The sequence below is a fragment of the Syngnathus scovelli genome, chromosome 8 (genome assembly GCF_024217435.2).
Source record: "Syngnathus scovelli strain Florida chromosome 8, RoL_Ssco_1.2, whole genome shotgun sequence".
Classification (NCBI taxonomy): domain Eukaryota; kingdom Metazoa; phylum Chordata; class Actinopteri; order Syngnathiformes; family Syngnathidae; genus Syngnathus; species Syngnathus scovelli.
In genome coordinates, this window is record NC_090854.1 from 18,644,283 (window position 1) to 18,659,363 (window position 15,081).

Sequence of the window (15,081 nt, forward strand, 5' to 3'; positions counted from 1 at the left end):
GTGATTTCACTGACTGAGCGTCCAGAAGTCGGAGTCTTAGGCGTCCGTCGCCTTCTTTCGGGTGATTGACGCTCGTGCTGGTTTCGCATGTAGGCGCTCTACTGGCACCTGGTGGTCACTAACGGTGGTACAACTTTGCGCTGTGTGTGGAATCTGTGGAAGCGTTGTGAGTGTCACGACGTGTGCGCCATCTAATAAAGTGTCAGCTTGGCGGATGAGTGACGTCACGACCGTGTGAATCCGTTGAGAATGTTTATTTTGTTTGAACCTCAAATCATCTGTACCGCACACACACACACACACTGCTCACTTCATTGGCTTCAAAGTGTTTTTGAGAGGGTTGCCATGGCGATGCAATGATTGACAAAGATCCAAACAACACCGTCACGGCTCACTCATGCCAAGCTAGCTAGATGGCTAGCTCGATGGGCTAAATGCCTGCCGAGCATCCGACGTGGTGTCAAACGCATCGTTTGCACGAGGAGCCGGGCGGTGCGAGGCCTTCAAGGTCAGTCGGAAAATAAAAGTTGCAAAGGTCCTTGACGCCTCACAATGTGTCGCCGTGGCCAGACGTCCGGCTTTCAGGCACTTTCCTGGTCCTCCTCTCCTGGCCCCGCCCCTGCAGCAGTCATTATGACATCACGTCAGACAGTCGTTGTGTCCGCCCGTCCCTGTTTAACTTACTCGATGCGCACGTGCGTGCAAGCGTGCGTGTAAGCGTGCGTGCAAGCGTGCGTGCGTGCAAGCGTGCGTGCTCTACCGTTGCGTCTGGAGTGGTCTTCAGATTGGATGCCGGATGACTTTTGCTCATGGTCGTCGTGGTTACGCGCTTCATCCGGTGGGCGGCGGGCCGAGCCCTGCGATTGGTCGTTTGAGCAGCTTTTGCTCTTGGACTCCGCCTCCTCTTGACCTTCTTGCTTCTTATCGGCCAATTCTGTCCACCCAACGAGAAGACACTTGAGCTTCAATTTGGATTGCCTGTGTGTGACAGCGTATCGATGGGTGTGTGCCGGTGTGTTATTGAGCCCGCCTATGTGCGTGCGCACGTGTGCCTTTGCTCCAGTTGACGTAGGATGCGTGGAGGATTCATACGTGTAAATGGCGCTCATGCCGGCCGGGCGTATGCGTACCGTCCACAGAGAGCTCCTTCCACCTGTCCTTGTTCCTGCCGATGACATCGCTCAGGTGCTTCCTGAGCGCAGGCAGGTCAATGGCGCTCAGGGAAAAGTCCGTCTGGCGGTCATCGCGGCTGCCGTGGCGGCCGCCGCCGCGTCTCTGGACGGACTCCACGGTGACCGAGCCGCTGCCTGTCAGGCTGGACAGAGGCGCACATCAGCGGTCGCATGTCGGGAACATTGCCAGACCAGGCCAGGCCAGGCCAGGCCAGGCCAGGCCAGGCCAGGCCAGGCCAGGCGAGGCTGCACCTGGGCCGTCGGTTTCCCGTCTCGCGGGCCTTCCTCTCCTCGTCTATCAGGGGGCCCATCACCTTCTCCGTCACATCCACCAGTACGCCGAACGTCGGCTCCACGATGAAGTCGATAAAACCTGAGCGTCAATCCATTGGGTTAACGTCGCCGGTCAGAGCCGGACGCAAACGGCCAGACGATGCCCGCGTGAGTGCGTGCGTGCGTGCGTGCGGGCGGGCGGGCGCTGGCTCGCTCGCTCGCTTTCTTACCAATCTGCGACTGAGCAATCATGGTGGCTTTGCGGTCACAAAGAGGAGAAAAGGGAAGTCCCAGTTCCACTTCTTTGTCGCCCTGCCACACAAAACACCTGCTCAGGATGCGTGGCTGCCTCTGCGTGCGCCTGCGCGTGCCCCCACCTGTCTGAAGAATTCCTCCATGAGGCTGTGCGTCCAGCGGTAGTGCAGCGGCCAGCCTTTGGCGGGGTGGCTGATGTCGGCGGCGTGCAGCATCAGTGACAAGACCTTCACCTTATCCACGCTGCGCGCGCACACACACACACAAAGAGAAAATCAAGCAAGGGGCGGGCTTTATTTGCTCGCTCGCTACAAAGCCAGTGTGGCCGCACCTGTGCGACTGCGCAAGGGTGTTCCGCATGGTCTTGATCTGCTGAAAGTGACACGACATGTCCGTCGACATCACCATCTCGATGACCAGCGCGCGAAGCTCCCTGCGCGCCACACACGCGCGATACGGTACGCGTTGGTGCGCTATTGTGTTGCACGCTAACCAACATCGCATGCACGCGTGCACGCTTACCTCCAGTCGTCCTTGTTGAGGTTGACCAGGATGTTGGTGTCCTCCTCCGCCATCAGCCTGTAGGCGGCGCTCACGTGATGGTTCTCCAGAACCGAACGGTCGTTGTACAAGATGGCCACCTCCGACCTGGGCGGGCGCACGCACGCGCGCACGCACACACACACACACACACACACACACGCCGGCTCGCGTGGCCACAAAAGACGACAAAACACGAGTGTACGCAAAATGGGGCCGGCGTACCTCGTGTGTATGTGGAAGTTGTTTGTGGTTCCCGTGTGCTCAAAGTCGTGAATGGCCGCTGCAAAAACCATGGCCAGGATTTCCAGCTCGCTCAGCCAGTGCTACACACACAGGACAGTCAATGGAGGTCATGCGTGAGCGTGTGTGTGTGCGTGTGCGTGTTACCATGGTTCCAGTGTGCAGCATGAGGAAGTGCGCCGTCTGCGTGACATCGGCGGCGTGGACCAGGTTGTGGTAGGGGTTCTTGTGTTTGCTGTAGCCGTTCTCCAGAGCCTCCACAAACTGAACCAGCGCCGGCACGGGAATCTGAAGCACACGCAAATGTGACTACGCGGCCGCCGCCGTCGCCTCGCTTGCTCGTGAGAAAAAACAATTGAAAGAAAGAAAGAAAGAAAACAATTGCATCCATTTTGTCTTCTGTTTGTGAGCCGAGGTCAGCAAGCTCGCTCGCTCATTCAGCACATTCCACGCACTCCACGCATGACGACGCGTGTACCCTGAACCTGTTGATGAGGTCATAGCGCGTCAGGAGCTCGTAGACCAGAAACTTGAGGGCGTGCTCGCCCGTGCCCTCGTGAAGCAAAAACACGTCGAAGGACCACTGGTCCACCTTCTACCACAAGAAAAAACAAGAGATGGCGTCAGGTCATGATGCCAAGATCACAAATGCGATTCTCAATTTGAAAAGGTCATCTTTGTTACTTTGAGAGCGGCGATGGCCGTGGGCGGGTACGTCAGGCCGGCCATATTGGACGTCCGGCGATACATCCTGGGGTGGAACGCACAAAGAAGAAAACCATGCGGTGCCGTGCCATTGTCAGTTGCCACGGCAACCGGGCTGCAAACCTCCTGCACCTTTCACGCGTCGTTACACAGCGCCTTCCTTCCTTCCTTCCTTCCTTCCTTCCTTCCTTCCTTCCTTCCTTCCTTCCTTCCTTCCTTCCTTCCTTCCCCATCCTTTTTCTTTCACTTCCACTTTGAGGCCATTTTGTGGAAAAGGGACAATCGGTTGAGATGCTAACGAACCTCTCGACGAAGATCCCGGCCTGCACGGCGTGCACGATGCTCCTGAAGCGCGGCTTCTCCTCGGGGCGGCGCTTGGCCACGCCCATCTTGCGGCTGAAGGTGCACGCCAGCCAATCGCGGACCTCCCTGGGCACCGACTCGGCCGGCAGCTCGCTCAGATCGTCCTCGGGGTCCAGCAGACGTCTGGCGGCCGGCGAGAGCGCGCGTGAGAAACGTGCCGGTCGCTCAGGCGCGAGCCAGCCGGGGATTCTGACTTGGTCTCGTCGGCGTAGACGGCGTCCAGCATGGCGGCGGCCAGCTGCAGGTTCCGGCGCAGCTCGGCGAGGTCCAGCGCCCCGCCGCCGTCCAACACCGCCATGGCCGCTTTCAGCCTGCAAAGAAAAGCAATTTTAAAGCGGCGCACACGGCCCGCCCAGCGACGCCGCGCCGCGCCACGCCACGCCACGGCTTTGGAGCGTCGCAAAGGCGTCGTGCCGTTGTCACAGTGACAGAGCTGGATGGAATCTGCTTGAGTTCCCATGGCAACAAGGAGACATTTCCAAAGTCAAAATGAGCGACCATTTCTTACCTCTGTGATGTGCTTTTGTATTTCTGCCTGTGAAGACAAACAGAAGAAATGCTGCGCGTGAGCGAGGCCTGGATATGGACCTGCCGACCAAACGATCGTTTACTCGCCGCAAGACGAGCGGGAAGGAGGCGCCATCACGCGTGGACCGTTCAAAAGGCACGGGACGCCAAACGGCGCATCGCACGTGTTGAACGAGTCTTGAAATAGTTTGCATTCTGTGTTTGCTTAGAAGTGGCTGACTTCTGCGGCACATTTGAAAAGGAAAAAAAAAAGTGAGAGACGCTTGAAGCAAATGCGTCTCCCTCATTGTTTGTTTCTCACACGTTGATGTGAGCCAGTCACCGTGTGTGTGTGCATGCGTGTGTGTGTGTATGTCTGTGTGCGTGTGCGTGTGCGCGTGCAGCGAGAACAGGCCTCCTCAGCCTGTTGCATCTGTTTGTTTCATGATTGTCAAAAAAAAGACGACAAGATGGCCACCGCACGGCAGGTGTGCCGAGCAAGATGCACCAACATGGCCGCCGCCGATGACCTCATCACTAATGCTGACCTCCGGCATGACGTGGAGCTCCCTGATGTTGGTCAGCTTTGTTCTGCTAAGCTGGCGCTGTCCTGTCCTGTCCTGTCCTGTCCTGTCCTGTGCTGTGTCCTGTGTCTTGTCGAGCTGGCCCCGCCTGCCTGCCTGCCTGCCTGCCTGCCTGCCTGCCTGCCTGCCTGCCTGCCTGCCTGCCTGCCTGCCTGCCTGCCTGCCTGCCTGCCTGCCTGCCTCCCTGCCTGCCTGCCTGCCTGCCTGCCTGCCTGCCTGCCTGCCTGCCTGCCTGCCTGCCTGCCTGCCTGCGTGGCTGTCTGCCTGCGTGGCTTCCAGCCTGCGTGGCTGCCTGCGTGGCTGCGTGGCTGCCTGCGTGGCTGCGTGGCTGCCTGCGTGGCTGCGTGGCTGCCTGCCAACCTACCCATCAGAAAGTGTATCTGCAGCTCTACCTAATCCTTCCTGGATCTGCTCTGAATCTTGGAGCTCAGTTGTAGTCGCTGGTGTCACAGATGCGTCTCCCGCGTAACTTTGTCTTTTGCGTGTAGCACCTGCGCTCGCTCGCTCGCTCGCTCCGCTGCCACGGCAAGCGCGCGGCAAGTTATGACATCACGGCGTGACATCATCAGTGCCGCTCTTTACTTACATTCCTCTGAGGCGAGCGAGAACCTGACTGTTGTGGTTTTGCTCCAGAGGGTCCACAAAGCCCCGCTCCTCGTCCATCGGTTGCTCCTCTTCCTGCGCCGTCGCGTTCCTTTGCTCTTCCTCCTGCGGCAAGTCCCCTATTTGTTGCTGCTGCTGCTCCTCCTCTTCCTCCTCATTCTCCTGCATCTCCTCCGTGTGCTGCTCTCCTTCCACCTCTCCCTCCTGCGGCATCTCCTTGAGCCCCCGCCTCTCCTCATGCTCTTGCCCCTCTGGCTCCATGCTGTGAGCCTCCTCCTGTTGCACCTCCTCCTGCGCCAGCGCCTTTATTTCTTGCACCCCTTCTCCTTCATCCTCTACCTGCGCCTCCTCATTTTGCTCCAGCTGCTCCTCTGGCTGCACATCTTCCGCGCCCAGAGCCCGTCGGCCCTCCTCTCCGACTCGCCGGTGCTCCTCTCGGACGCCTTCCTCCTCGGTGGGTTGCGAGCGCTCCTGCCAGTCCTCCTCGGCTTTCATCTCCTCCTCCTTCGGCGGCGGCGGCGGCAGGGCCTCCTCTTGGCCGTGGGCGTTCATGCGGGTGTGCGGGAGGAGGCGTAGAAGGAGGAGGAAGGGGAGTCCAGGAAGGAACGTCGGAAGTTCATCAACTTCCTGTCAGGGGACGGATGGACGGACGGACGGATGGATCGCCACGACAACAAGGAGGCGGAGAGGAGGCGTCAAAGTTGATGGGCGGAAAGAAAGAAGGAGAGATCGGTGAGCAGAACCAGGAGCTGCGGACTTCGCACCGGTCTGGACGCACCCGAGTGTCGGACTCCTCGTCCAGGAACGTGTCGCCGTGGCAACGCGGGCAGGAAGCGCACGGCGGTGAGGACGGACAACGAGAGAGAGAGGAGAGAAGAGAGAGGAGAGAAGAGGGAGGAGAGAGAGAGCAAGAGTGAGGGGGTGGGCGGCAGCGGAGCACGGTGGACGGCGTTACTATGGCAACGCCAAAGCGGCCGGTTGCTAAGAGTGATGGAATCCTGCAGTCACTGTGGCATGCACTTGTCCTTCTTTCAGCTCTCCAACGTCCTTTCCTCCTTTTCTTCGTGACTTGTTCCTGCCTGCTTCCATCCCTCCTTCAGCTCCTTTTCTCTTCCTCCACCTTGCGAAACTTCCTCCTGACCTGAGCTGACCTGACTCGGTCTTTCCCGCCTGCGTCCTCATCTGCTCCCTTTCCTCCCATATTTCACATGCACTCGCCCCCTTTGTTGCTTGCATCCTTCTCTCTCTCTCTCTCTCTCTCTCTCTCTCTCTCTCTCTCTCTCTCTCTCTCTCTCTCTCTCTCTCTCTCTCTCTCTCTCACACACACTCCGTAATGGCTTCCAGCCCTGTCCCGTCCCGTCCCGTCCTGTCCACTTGCTGATTCCGTGCCTAAAGTGCTCTTTTCTTGGCTTGGCGCCTCCTCATGAAGCTCCCGTTGTGGCCCTTTCCAACCTTTCTTTTGACGTTTGAGAAGTTCGCGGCGCGCGGCGCGCGGAGCAGGCACCTTGTCTGGAACTTTTTCTCTGCGCTGTGATTGGCTGGCGCCGCGTGGCCCCACCTCCTCGCACCGCGCCTGCTCTTCCGCTCGCGTCCGTGCCCTCCCATTGGCCGGAGAAGGTCACCTGCCGGAGACCACGTGTTTTTGAGCGAAAGGGTCAAAGGGGAAATTAAGAAAAAGGAAGCGTGATGGCAATAATTAATGCTATTCCGAGACTTCTTTTGGGTCTCTTTTCATTTAGAATACTGGCACTTCTTTTGCGAGCATATCTACTTTTTTGGGGAATGCTTTCATTGATATTCTCTGATGGGATTTTTTTTTTTTTTTTTCCAATTTTGATTCCACAGCTATCCTCAATGATGTCCGTTACTGTTTTAGTGTGTAAGGAATCGTCGTGGCAACCGCAGGATGGCTCGGTCAGGCCGTTGATGACGAGTTAATTGCCGCTCTCCAATCAAGATAAGGTTAATTACACTTCAGTCTGCGCGCGGGGCGGACTGCTCAAAGACGCACTTTGTGCGCACTTTGTCTTTGCTTATCGTGTACATCAAGCTCATTAAAAAAAGATGGACGGACGGGGAGGGGTCTAAAAATCGGCGACCACACACGCGTTTAGGACGTGCACAAGCATCGAAGCCCGACAGGAGGCGCTCTGATGAGATCTGACCTGTGTCGGGTGCAGCGGGGGCGGCCGTGACGTGCGTCTCGGGGTCCAGGCCGGAGCAGAAGGATCCCATGGTCGAGCGGAGGTCAAGGTGGCGTCATATGCCGATGTTGTTGGACCTCAGTCGACCAAGAGGAGGAGGAGGAGGAGGAGGAGGAAGAGAAAAGCGGGCGGGGGGCGTGCTTGGGGCCATATTATGGGATGTGCTGCCAACAGGCACTTGGTAATCACGACTACAACAGCAACACGTGTCTGCAAATGTCTGGAGCTCATGACATATGCAAGCATCATTTGGAATTTCAACTTGGCGACACTTGGCGTTGAAATCAGCTCACTTGCGTTCAGTCAAACTCATTACATTTTGTTTTGTCTCAATGGAATCAAATGAACATTTCATTCAATTGGATTGAATTTGAGTTCAGATCCAGATATACTATGTTCAGATATTATTTTACAATACATTTCATTTGATTTTTGTGTAGGCCCTATTGAATGTGAACACATCATTTGACGTTTCAATTTCAGTTTCGTAGCGTTCATTTTTGGACCAACTTTGTTCATGATGACACATTTTATTTGATTTTCAATCTTTTTTTTTGAAATCCAGGAGAACAGACTGACGCCATCAGCTTGAATTTGGCATTCGGCCAATATTGCGCATGAATATGAATGAATGAATGAATGAACCGACAGCAGGTTAAAGACGATGCCAAAAAAGACCATGGACAAAAAGCGCTTTCCTTCACTGCTGGTCTTGGTTTTGGTCTTGGTTTTGGTCTGCGTCCACGCTCCTGAGCTGGCGCACGAAACCCGGGTTGGGGCGCGCGGCAGGTCGGGCGGCAAGGACGCACGCCAGGGCCGAGTCGAAGGAGCGCCGCTCGCACGTCATCAGGTAGCCGATGGCCACGGCCGGCGCTCGCGACACGCCTGCGTTGCTGTGGACCAGCACCACGCCCTTCTGACACACAAGCGCAACCCCCATTGCTTAACTATGTGTGTGTATGTGTGCGTGCGCGCGTGCTGTTATGTTGGAGTGTCATGTGATCTGCACACTCATCAATAAAAGAGCAAGCGGACGTTGGTGCATTATTGATGAGGGTCACACCACCTGTAAGCCGATGCAAGTGGGCCCTTGTGGAATAAAAACAAAGTCTTCCAAAGCCCTCAAGCAGGCACGCACGCACGCACGCACGCACGCACACGTTGCAAGTTGAACGCGTTTGGAAGAGCCGCTGTCGGGCGTTAGCGTTACCTCACGTCGCGCCTGCCGGATGAAGCGGCAGCATTCGTCCAGGTACGGGAGGAGCGGGGCGTCAGGCCGGTCCAGGATGCTCAGCGTCTTGTAGACAAAGAGGTCGGGGAAGGCCTCGTCCACCCCGAAGGCTACGTTCAGGATGTGAGACACCTGCGCCAGACAGACAGATGGACGTCTCAACGCCAAGCAGGTGGCGGGACCACACGGCACGTGCACTCGCCTTGTGCTTCCTCAGCGTGTCAAAGTGGTGCGCCGCGTCCTGGCAACCTGCAGGCAAGCGGCCCGTTAGGTCACCTTGAGCAGCCGCCGCCGCCGCCATACTTTTGGGGCGCGCTCTCACACTCAGTTTGGATTGCGTCATCTTGGCTTTGCAGTTGTTGCTGACCGCGTGCAACTCACCCAGCAGCAGGTCAGGTCGGATGGCGCCCACCTGGAGGTCCCAGGCGGTGTCGGGGACGTACCCCGGCGCCATCTCCGGGGGGGCGGGCTCCTCCACCGTGGTCACCACGGAACCCTTCCAGGTCTCGATGATGCGGCGACCGCTCAGGGACGTCACGCGAGTGCACTGACGCTTGAGCCGCGTGCGCGGGAAACTCCTGATCTCCTCTGCCAGGGACTGCATAACTTCTGAAAGGAAGGCAGGGTCAGGCAGGGTCAGGCAGGCGCAAACATAAGGTGGCATAGCGAGTGGAACGCAACGGCGCTCCCAGGCGTACCTCGCCGTTCTCGACCCTTTTGTCCGTCCCACTTGATGCTGATGGCCGTCAGCTGGACAAACTCACTTGGCACGACCCACAGGTCAGAGATCACGTTAGCGAGAACAACCGTCGGAAGAAAGCGGATAGGCGTCGTTCCTGAGGACGCTCGCGTCAGTCTTTGGCTATAAAGTCCCAGCAGCAGGCCACCGGAGCTTTTGGATTCGGCTGAGAGTCCTCCTCGGTACTTGTCCGCGGTCGGTCCCGTTTGTGCCTCCGGCCGGGAGTAACACCGCGCCCGGAGGCGGCGCAAGTGACACCCGACGCCGCCGACATAAATGACACATCAACACGAGTGACTCGGCCTGCTCAGGTATGAACTTGACAATCTTGGTCATGAAATGAACCCATGACGTTGGAAAAGCAAAATCAAGGCAAAATATGAAATGTGAAACGGATGCCAGGTCGCGAGAGTTCGAAAAATAAAATGGGAAAAGAGAGAAAGACATGCACGGATGATAAGTGTCCACTGGAGGGCGCCACATCCTCACATTCTGACGAGAAACAAACGCAGACGAAAATGACCACGGCACGTGAACTGAGCTGAAGACAGACAGACAGACAGGCAGGCAGGCAGGCAGGCAGGCAGGCAGACAGACAGACAGACAGACAGACAGACAGACAGACAGACAGACAGACAGACAGACAGGCAGACGCACGCACGCACGCACGCCTGGAGCCGGCCGGATTCGTCTTGATGGCAATGTCGTGGTTGGCTGCATGGGGTCACTTTTGCATATTCCAGGCCTCAAGATTTTGTCGCAATCGGGTGCAATTGCGTCACAGCCTGTGTGCGTTACGAGGACGGGTTACGACGTCACATTTTGCAGGGCACTCACTTGCTCGCTCGCTCGCTCGTTTATAAACAGCGCCACATTTGCACCGCCTTTGTGTTCCTTGCTTTTCGGAGCGGCCTCTCGTGCGCACGCGCAGCTGCGCTCATGTTTGCGTTGGGAAACATTCCGCTTATTTCCAAGAAGGAAAGCAACTTTAGTGCCTTCAACTGGACCTTGCCACGTCCTCGGCGGGCACACATAGTCAGTCATCTCAGCCACCCAAGTTGCGTACTTGCATCGTCCGAGGCGGAGAAGGCCGACCATGTTGCTCAAATCCGCAAGAGGAAGCAAAAAGAAGGAAGGAAGGAAGGAAGGAAGGAAGGAAGGAAGGAAGGAAGGAAGGAAGGAAGGAAGGAAGGAAGGAAGGACGCGACGCAAGGCAAGGCAAGGCAAGGCAAGGCAAGGCAAGGCAAGGCAAGGCAAGGCAAGGCAAGGCAAGGCAAGGAGCAAAAAAGTGCTGACGGCTGGCTCCCTTCTACGTGTTGACGCATGAGTCAGAAAACCCAGCGTGCATGTGCGCTCGTGTGTGCGCGTGTGTGTGTTGGCACTAAGTCAAGCCAAACATCAGCCGCTGCTGCCGCCGCCGCCGCCGCCGCTGCTGCAACATCTGACAAGCATTACCGCTATCGCGCGCGCGCGCGCACTCTGCACTCGCTGGAAAGACAAACAGAGCGCAGGCGTTGACGCGCCGGGCTTCCTTGAACTAAAAGGATGAGGCATGCCAGCAAGGTGGCAAGTGCGCTTCTCTCGAGCGGGCCACTTTGGGTCACTTCCGAATTGCTCGAATAACGCAACAATACGGCTCGTGTCACACTTCCGTCAGTCGGTGCGTTTGATGGCACGGCCTTGGCTTTGCGCAATCGCTCTTGGCTTTGCGCAATCGGAAGAAGTGATCATTTGATACTTGGATCAATTGGTGACGCGCGCCGCTTACAGTAAGTAATCAATGACGTGACCGGTTTCATCTTCGGGAGGAGGAGGGAAGAGAAGGAAGGAAGGAAGGAAGGAAGGAAGGAAGGAAGGAAGGAAGGAAGGAAGGTGTGTGGCGGACACTGGTGAAATGGGGCAAAGAAGACAAGCCGAGGGACAAGCGAGAGGAAAGCAGGTAGGGTGAGGAAAGGAGGGAAGGAAGAGGGCAGAGGTGAATGAGGGAGGAGGAAGAGGAGGGCTGAGGAGGAGTCGGGCAGTGCGGGCCCCTCCCTCGCCTCCCTGGCTTGTATCCCGGGCGTGAGCAGACTGGCCGTCATTACAACAGGCAGCGAGCGGATAGTCGAGGACAAACTTGAGCTTGAGCAGCAGCAGCAGCAGCAGCAGCAACAGCAACAGCAACAGGAGCCGCTTGGCAGTCCCGAATCCCAAGTCCCGAGTCGGCGCTTTCCGGCCATGTTGGCCTTGTTGGCGGCGCTGGCCGCCTGCTGCGCGCTATGCCCGGCGCCGGCGGGGGCGGCGGCCTGCGAGCCGGTGCGAATCCCGCTGTGCCGCTCCATGCCCTGGAACATGACCAAGATGCCCAACCATCTGCACCACAGCACGCAGGACAACGCCGTGCTCGCCATCGAACAGTTTGAGGGACTGCTGGGTCAGTATGCTGCGCTGCGCCTCGCTGACACTTTTCACTGTACACTTGCGGACGCTGCTTTCATCTGGACTGCCTGTGCCTGCATGCTTGCGTGGTTTCTGACGGCCACGCCCACGGCACTCCCCCCCCCCCCCCCCCCCTTCCTTTCTCAGCATTGGCCAGCCCCCACCTCAACTTGTCCTCTTTTTGTCCTGGTTGCGGCTTGACGATACCATGTGGCCTGCTTTTGTGCGCTGGCGATTAGGCCGCCCGCCTGCCCGCTAGCCGTCACGTTTGCCACATTCCTGCGCTGCGCTGCTCTACGCTACGCAAACACCGTCTTGTGTGGGTCCAAGCGTGGACGGCGCCAGCCAGCGCTTTCTTAACTCAGACTCAGCGGCCCATCTGGCCGGCCTTGGAACATTTGGAGCGACTTCAAAGAGCCACAGAATACTTTGTTTGGTCCCGTGGCTGGCTTTGAGCATGCACAGATCGCTTGCTTGTGTCCGTCCGGATGCGGTCACTTCCAGATTGGTCACAAAAGGATGCAGCCACTACGCAAGGGGGGGGGTCACAACTCTCAGCAGGACACGTGAACACAAATGGAGGCGCAACACACGTAGAAAGATTGAAACGTGGTACTTACCTCCTGCAGGGACGGGCTGCAGCGCCGACCTGCTCTTCTTCCTGTGCGCCATGTACGCGCCCATCTGCACCATCGACTTCCAGCACGAGCCTATCAAGCCGTGCAAGGCGGTGTGCGAGCGCGCCCGGCGCGGCTGCGAGCCCGTCATGCGCCGCTACAACCACAGCTGGCCCGACAGCCTCCACTGCGGCGAGCTGCCCCTCTACGACCGCGGCGTCTGCATCTCGCCCGAGGCCATCGTCAAGGCCGACGCCGCCGGTCGGTACCGCCGCCCTGAAGTCGCAAAGACAAACAGAACATTCAAATGATTTGGAAGGCATGTCCGTTTACATTTCCGTGAATGGAAAACAACAACAACAGAGAATGAGCACAGGTTCACCCCAAATCAAGTGCAAATACAAAAGAGCAATTCAAACGACAGCGGAGCAAAAGATACCAAATGAAAAAGCCATTTATTTCATTCTTGCAAATTTCAACACCAAAGCTTTGTGTGTTTGCAGACCCGTCGTCCCAGGAAGCGGGCCGCTGCAGCCCAGGTGGCTTCAATAGCCCACCCCGTCGCAAAATGACTCACTTTGCTTTGCCGTCGCATCGCAAAATCAATTGTTGCTGTCATTGACAGAGTCCAGTCCCGACTTCCCTTTGGATGCCAACAACCTTCACTGCAGGGACACCGGTAAGATCACGCATTAGGGGGGACGGGGGTCCCGGATAACGCCCGCTCGCTCGCTCGCTCGCTCACTCACTCACTCACTCACTCACTCACTCACTCACTCACTCACTCACTCACTCACTCACTCACTCACTCACTCTCCCGTGCCTTTAGATCGCTGCAAATGCAAGACAGTCAAGATGGGTCTGAAAAGCTACCTGAAGAACAACTTCAACTACGGTGAGTACATTTGCAGCCAGCGCTGACCGCTATTTGCTGGACGGAGGCCGTCATTGAGAGCGAGCGAGCGCTTGTGTGTGTGTGTGTGTGTGTGTGTGTGTGTGTGTGTGTTTGTGTGTGCGCGCGTCACGGTGGCAGTGATCCGCGCGCGCGTGCGTGAGGTGCGCGCACGCGGCATGGAGCCGGCGGCGGCGGTGGTGGAGGTTCGCGAGGTCCTCAAGTCCTCGCTGGTGCGCATCCCGCGAGACACGCTGAGCCTTCACTACACGTCGTCGTGCCAGTGTCCGCCCCTCACGGCCGGAGACGAGTACCTCATCATGGGCTACGAGAACGAGGAGACGTCCAGGTGGGTGCGCGCACACGCGCCGCCTGGCTTGCGCGCGTGGCCAGCCGCGTTTGGCACCGGCGCGGCTCACGCGCTGGGGTGGGGGGCGGGGCCCGCATTGCAGGTTGCTGCTGATTGACGGCTCCGTGGCGCAGAAGTGGAAGGACAAGATGGGACGCAAAGTCAAGGTAGCGCACCTGTGCAAAGACAAAGGCTTCAACAAGCCGGATCGTCTCCAACCGATCGATGGTTTACGAGACAACATCTGCTTTCCTTAATGGCTGCTCATCTTTGTGTGTGTGTGTGTGTAGCGTTGGGATCAGATCCTGCAGGGAAAAGCCAGAGCAGCTCAGCGCAGGAACCGCCACTGAGAGGAGAACAACGCTGCGTGCGTGCCTGCGTGCGTGCGTGCGTGCATGCATGCGTGCGCGACTGTGTGCGCGTGCCTGCGTGCGTCCATATTGCACTAGCACAGGTTGCTGAATGTACTTCACTTATCTTTGCACATTTACTTTGGGTGTGGGTGTGTGTGTGCGTGTGAGCGTGTGAGGCTTCTTACCCTGGATCTTTTTTCTCGTCTGTGCCTTTTCACAAATGTTGTCGTGCTAAAATCAGAGCAAGTTGTCTGAACAACATGACACAACAAGAACAACAAGAAAACACTACACACCTGGGCGGGCACGTTTCTCCTTTGCTTCTGAAACTGAAGAACCGCCGCTGCTCTTCAATTTCGCAAGACGATAGATGAGGTGGAAGACCCAATGAAGATAAAACCTTAAAAATAAAAAGTTGGCGCTTTTGTTTGGAATCGCTGTCAGTTCCCACGTTTGTCATTTGCCACCAATGTGGCGGATTCCAAATGGGTTCGCGGTCGCTCGCATATGTCCTTTGGGAAGGAAGCACAAACGGCTGGGACCAGGCCCAGCCGTGAATGGAAAAATGGCCTTTTGGCAAATTGAGCCAAGTTATTGCCAAACAGATGCATGAGAACTGGGAAATAAAAAGATGGCAGTTTTTTTTTTTTTTACTCATGAAAAGCCGCAGGAGAACTGACGATGAAGCGCTATCCCAGCCCAGCCAAAGCTCCGAGCTTGTGTTTCGAGTTGAAGCTCGCATGCGCACACACATCTCCCCCGCCGCCCTCTCTCCCTCCATTCGGCTTAAAAAACGCCAGCGTGCGAGTGTGCGAGCCAGTCCGGGCTCAAGTCCAGCCGTTCCTACCGCCTTCATTTCCCGCCCGACCGCCCGCCCACCGTGTTTTCTCAGCTGCGTCTTGGCCGCGCCGAGGAAGAGCAAATGTTTTTTAGTGCACAGGGATTTACGGCCATGCACACCGCCTCCTCCTCGTCGTCATCATCTTTGCCATCGTCCTCGAGCTCGCTCCCGCTCCAGCTTCCGCTCGTCCTC

General features: G+C 57.3%; 3 protein-coding genes across 5 annotated transcripts; 1 reads left to right on the forward strand and 2 right to left on the reverse strand.

Annotated features, from left to right (window-relative positions):
• Positions 1-239: 239 nt before the first annotated feature.
• On the reverse strand, positions 240-7,817 carry pde1a (phosphodiesterase 1A, calmodulin-dependent). Of its 3 annotated transcripts, none has more exons than XM_049728326.2 (17): positions 7,411-7,817; positions 6,750-6,867; positions 4,060-4,086; positions 3,746-3,862; positions 3,492-3,674; positions 3,168-3,234; positions 2,962-3,078; positions 2,631-2,771; positions 2,466-2,566; positions 2,223-2,348; positions 2,032-2,133; positions 1,823-1,943; positions 1,676-1,757; positions 1,425-1,545; positions 1,131-1,315; positions 761-934; positions 240-619 (listed from the first exon to the last, which is right to left on the reverse strand). In XM_049728326.2, exons 1-17 carry the CDS (start codon positions 7,478-7,480, stop codon positions 582-584), a joined length of 1,890 nt encoding a protein of 629 aa, XP_049584283.1. In that variant the 5' UTR covers positions 7,481-7,817; the 3' UTR covers positions 240-581. The 3 variants fall into 3 exon arrangements, with proteins under 3 accessions (XP_049584283.1, XP_049584282.1, XP_049584281.1); XM_049728325.2 differs by lacking the exons at positions 6,750-6,867; positions 7,411-7,817 and adding exons at positions 5,229-5,872; positions 6,024-6,743; XM_049728324.2 differs by lacking the exons at positions 6,750-6,867; positions 7,411-7,817 and adding an exon at positions 5,229-6,743.
• Positions 7,818-7,959: 142 nt separating this feature from the next.
• Positions 7,960-10,774, reverse strand: LOC125973836 (dual specificity protein phosphatase 19). Its single transcript, XM_049728372.2, has 5 exons — positions 9,379-10,774; positions 9,062-9,289; positions 8,883-8,929; positions 8,660-8,812; positions 7,960-8,365 (listed from the first exon to the last, which is right to left on the reverse strand). Exons 2-5 carry the CDS (start codon positions 9,282-9,284, stop codon positions 8,150-8,152), a joined length of 639 nt encoding a protein of 212 aa, XP_049584329.1. The 5' UTR covers positions 9,285-9,289; positions 9,379-10,774; the 3' UTR covers positions 7,960-8,149.
• An 862-nt stretch (positions 10,775-11,636) lies between these two features.
• On the forward strand, positions 11,637-14,482 carry frzb (frizzled related protein). The gene is made up of 8 exons (XM_049728364.1): positions 11,637-11,832; positions 12,467-12,715; positions 12,958-12,993; positions 13,080-13,133; positions 13,284-13,349; positions 13,488-13,695; positions 13,799-13,862; positions 13,986-14,482. The coding sequence occupies exons 1-8, from the start codon at positions 11,637-11,639 to the stop codon at positions 14,043-14,045; spliced, it is 933 nt and encodes a 310-aa protein (XP_049584321.1). The 3' UTR covers positions 14,046-14,482.
• The last annotated feature ends 599 nt before the right edge of the window (positions 14,483-15,081 follow it).